The sequence below is a fragment of the Sinocyclocheilus anshuiensis genome, unplaced genomic scaffold (genome assembly GCF_001515605.1).
Source record: "Sinocyclocheilus anshuiensis isolate Anshui unplaced genomic scaffold, SAMN03320099.WGS_v1.1 scaffold660, whole genome shotgun sequence".
Taxonomy (NCBI): Eukaryota; Metazoa; Chordata; class Actinopteri; order Cypriniformes; family Cyprinidae; genus Sinocyclocheilus; species Sinocyclocheilus anshuiensis.
The window spans coordinates 120,742-125,522 of record NW_015557099.1 but is presented as its reverse complement, the minus strand read 5'-3'; the positions used below and the strand labels follow the sequence as shown (position 1 = coordinate 125,522).

Below are 4,781 nucleotides of genomic sequence, written 5' to 3'. Positions count from 1 at the left end.
TTATGATTTTTCCATCAATTCAGAAACAATGAGTCTCAGACTCATCTGTCTAAAAAGGCAGTTATTTGTTGAAATTACTGAATTAATATCTGAACATCTGATTTTTGTTGTAATAAGTTGCTCTTTTTTTAAATAATTTTTATTATTTGTAATTCATATGATTATCTATTAAGCATTGCTTATAAATAAGTTCACTCAAATATAAATGTAATTCAGTTCAATATATGTATATGGTATAACAATATTAAAATCAGTAGCTATCAGCACTAAAAGAATCATTAATGAAAATAAGAAGCCAAAATTTCTTATGATTCCCATCCCTATACAGAAGTTAATTCCGCTCTGCTGAGGCTGATCCACAGGATAAGGAAACAGCATTAATATTGTACCCCGTACAGCCAGGCCATGTATTGTACAGCGTGTCTGATTCCATCAGCAGCTCCTTCTGCCTCTGAATCCCAAAGAAAGAGTTCAATTATTCTTGTCATCTTTGGGCGAAAACTCCTCACCCTGATTAAGAAATGGCAGCAATCATGGTAGTGGCATAGTGGCTGTTTGCTTCGCCTTTTAGATCCTGATGACTTCCTGGTGCTAACTACAGGTCACGCCGTTCTCTCTCACCTGTCAATCAGTAGAACACTAGACTACAACAGCCAATCAGTGGGACTCCCTGTGATCTTGCTGTATGTTCATTGCCAATGAACTGATGACCTTTAGTGCAGAATAACGTAATTCTCTTGCCTCCACTGTTTTTCTTAAACTAACACACATTCCAAAAAATCACTGCCCTTTCAAGAAATGTATTTAGTTTTGCAATTGACAAGGAAAAAGCAGAAACAAATGATGACCATAAATCTTTTGCTAGCCATGTGATCCGTAGCTTTCTTCATTCTTTCCGCCCTACTGCGATATTCTTTAGACCGTCGTGCTTGACGTCATCTTATGGAAGCATGTGTTCAGCAGAGACAAGCAGGGCAGCTATGGCGTCTCCCCTGCAGGCCCGACACCACAGGTTGGGAAAAATCTGACACTTCTGTTCACCGTTGCCTTTTCACTTCCTGGTGTCCACTTTCACTCTTTTCCCCCTTTCCTACCTCCTCCTCCTCTTCTCTCTCCCTCTCACCCAGCACCCTGTCTTAAAGTTTGGCCTTGCATGCGCCAACATGATTTTTCTGAACGCTCTCTAGTGCACCCTCTTGTTTTGTCATGCTCTGGGGGCTTACGATTACCCCACTCCCCCCCCATTTTCCTCTAATGCTCCTTCTGTAGTGGCAACTACTGCGTACATGTGTAAGCTCTGCGTCTGTTTAAACTGCAGTGACGGTGCAGGTATGTGCCAGACAGAGCAATGCTTAATGTCTAACTCGGTGAATCGCAAAACTTGCACTAATGTTCTGATACATTGTGTTGTGTGTGTTGATTTAAGCATCTGGTTTGGTTAAAGGAACTTTCCGGGTTGTTTGCAACTTAATGTCTATGGGAAGAAGTTTGTTTTTGTGAACTATTGGTTTTGTGTAACTAATGTAGCGTTTGCAGTACTACGTAACTAGTCTTTTATGAAAAGTCCCATTTCTGGTATCATGTTCGAAAGTTTGTGGTTATATTTATTTATTTCTTTTTTTATATTAATATCTTTTTATTCAGCATTTTTTGCCTTTGAGACTTCCATTCGTTGCCGCCAGGAATAAATTACATTTATTTCAAACATTACTAGAACCGTTGTTTAAAATTATAATAATTTTTCAGAATATTACATTTTTACAGTATTTTTTTTTTTTTTTTCAAATAAATGCACCCTTGGTGAGATTTCCTAAAAAAAAAAGTTCAAATCTTACCAATCGCAAACTTTTGAACGGTAGTGAATAGTAAAGTTGTCATAGACATTAAAGGGTAAATAACTCAGATTTTTCCTTTAAATGAATGTTCGGGGTTCAAAATTAGTCTGGCCTGCTGATTTTCATTATTTTTACTTGCTCGAATCGTCTTTTTAAAGTGGGACTACTTTTCTAGTTGGATAAACTTCTGCTTGCAAGTTACCAATTTTATTTTTTGAGGTTGCATCTGAAAAGCACATGTAAAACGTGTTGTGGTGTCCTCATACAAATACTGAGCAGTGTTTGTAGTAGGGTTTTTTTTGTATTACTATATACTTTTTATTTATATTTTGAATTTTATCTTAAATTTTATTTTTATATTTTCAGTTCTTCATTTTAATTGAAGTTTTAGTAGTTCTGTGTTGTGCTATTGTCATTTTTATTTAACAGTTTCATAACTGCTGATATAGTGAAAGTTATAATATAATAATCATTAAGCTATAATAGACTTTAAATTGCACATAACCTGGAATATTCCTTTAAAGGGATGTTCCGGGTTTAAAGCGAGCTTTGTGGCCTGCCTTTGATTACCATTAAAAATTATTTTGACGAGAATGTACAAATAAGCAAAAATTGCTTACAGTAACGCAATTTCAATGGAAGTCCATGGAGCTGGGCCTCCAGATGGGTTCACAAAATGAAATGCATTGTTCATCATTTTGTTGAAGCACTTCTTCAACAAAAAATATCAATCCTTCCATACCAAAATATGCCAACAGGTGAATTAACTTGTGTTCATACTTTACTACATTAGCTTTATAAATAGTTTTATCACACAAGTACCATTTTAATGTCTTCTGTCTACAATTTTATAATTAATATTTATCCCAGTGCAGTGGCCTACCCCATATACTTGTGTTGTAGGCGCATTACTTTATACACAACTTTTGCTTGTTTTAAAAACTCCAATTATTTTCTGTGGTAACTGTCCGCATGCTATGGATTTGAACCCGGAACATTGTTTTTAATGCCATGTGAGCTTCAAAAGTAGCTAAAGCAAGCATTTTGGTATTAATTTTAATAAGCATAAAGAGTCATTACCCTTGCATGTGCTCAGAGGCATGACATACTGTACAGACAGACCAAAGGCTCTGACTTTGTTTCTGCATATGAAAATGAATATCTCATCTTATTTTGTTATAGCTTAGTGTTTCCATGACAGGTTTGAATTCTGTTCTTTGAAGGAAATGATAAAACCAGACTTCTTGTTATCTTCTCTTCTCCTCTCCACATCCCCCTGGCCGGTGTGTATGTATGTGTGTCTATAGGAAGGAATAGACATGTTTGGAACGAAATGCCTCTCCTGGCTCTGCTGCCGGCAGAAAAAAGTGCCCAAGGCCCGGTACATGCACCTGGCCCAAGAGCTGAGCGTGGATCCTGACTGGCCTCCCAAACCTAAGAGCACTACTGAAGCCAAACTCACCCCTCATCCGGATGACTGCTCCTACCAGATCGAGGCCGTTTCCTAGCGTTTCCACCAACACACTCCGTATCGCATGTCTAAACCACCAGGGATACCTTTAAACAAATGAAACAGTCAAATAATAACAGTTTTGTTAAAAGAGATACGAAAAAGACACCAAAAACCTGCAAAGGAGAGTTTGTATTAGCACCTCAAAGATATCTTGAGGTGATTCATTGTCTCTCTTCTTTGATTTATTTATTTTTTTTCCTGCTGCTCAAGATTGTTTTGTTTTGTTTTTTTAGTGGGCGGGGTTCACAGGCTGGGAACTGTGGAAGCTCCGCCCACACTGGAATGCGGTTTGTCACCGATATCCCCTTAAGACATCAAGTAGACCGCAAAGTGATTGAACTCTACCAAATGTGGCTCTTTACATCACCTTCTCCATGATTTCATGGACCTGGTGGCTCTCCTACGGATATCAGCTCTTCACTGGATTTCAAGCGACGTCCTGTAATGTAGTTGGTAGCCCATCATCTCTACAGGCTGCGCAGCAGGGGCTGCACGCAAACGCTTTGAAAACCATCGCTGCATGCGGAACAAACCAAACCAAACTCTAGTGACTCACAGAATCCAAGATCCAGCTTCATTTACAGCCAGCTCGTTTTTACAAATATATCGAGGTAGATATATATAATTACACACGATCTTTACTTTTCATATCTCTTCCCATGGAAGAATCGAGGTGGGATTCAGGTGAGAAAGGCCAAACATTGTGAAAGTTGTTTGTGTTTTGTTCACCTCTCCTGGCACAGTATCCAGTGATGGGTTTTGATTTGGTCCATCCTGAAACTTTTTACCAATTTCTGTTGAAAACAGTGTCACGGCAAGTCCTGGTTTTTTCAGCGTCATCATATTTGCAATGACGCATTTCTAGGAATTGCATTGGGAATCGGCTGGAAGGGGCTCAGGTGCATTGATTGTTCACAAAGATATTTAGGGCACATTCATTAGGAAAATGTACAAATGATAGAGCTTTAAACTGGAGTCTTTGTTTGAGGTGGGGACTATCTGAAAATTGTATGTTCAAATTTTGCAATCCAAATCAAATCAGGCTGCCAGTGAAATCACTCAAAATTGGCCAGATTACAGTATTACTTGTGCATGAATTATTAATGGTTTTGCTGCTAATCTATGAAAAAAAGCAATTTTTTAAATCCTAAATAACAAACTGAAGGTTCAAAATGTTGCAGATGATCCCTTCCCTTCTTCCAGATGTGATTTACTTGCATAATTTATGCAGTGCAGTTCAACTATCCTCAACATTTGCAAGCTTGCCTCAGTGTATCTTTTTTGGTTTATTTGAAGGAAATATATATATATAAAATTGTACTTGTGTTGTTCCTGAAATGAACCACTAAAGAGTATCAGGTGGTCACCTTTGTTTTTTTTCTTTGACAGTTTGTATTGTTGCATGTGAAGTTTTGGTCAGTCATTTTGCTTAG

At 37.8% G+C, this 4,781-nt stretch overlaps 1 protein-coding gene across 2 annotated transcripts in view; it reads left to right on the top strand.

Moving 5' to 3' along the window:
- The window catches only part of LOC107677501 (probable cation-transporting ATPase 13A3), a 47,424-nt gene extending 42,649 nt beyond the window's left edge, over positions 1–4,775 (top strand). Inside the window, exons 33-34 of one of the 2 annotated variants that reach the window (XM_016472423.1) lie at positions 920–1,012; positions 3,143–4,775. In XM_016472423.1, the coding sequence (XP_016327909.1) occupies positions 920–1,012; positions 3,143–3,343 (294 nt within the window). In that variant the 3' untranslated portion in view covers positions 3,344–4,775. The remainder of the gene's footprint in view (positions 1–919; positions 1,013–3,142) is intronic. The other variant, XM_016472424.1, reaches the window with a different exon arrangement.
- Positions 4,776–4,781: the final 6 nt, after the last annotated feature.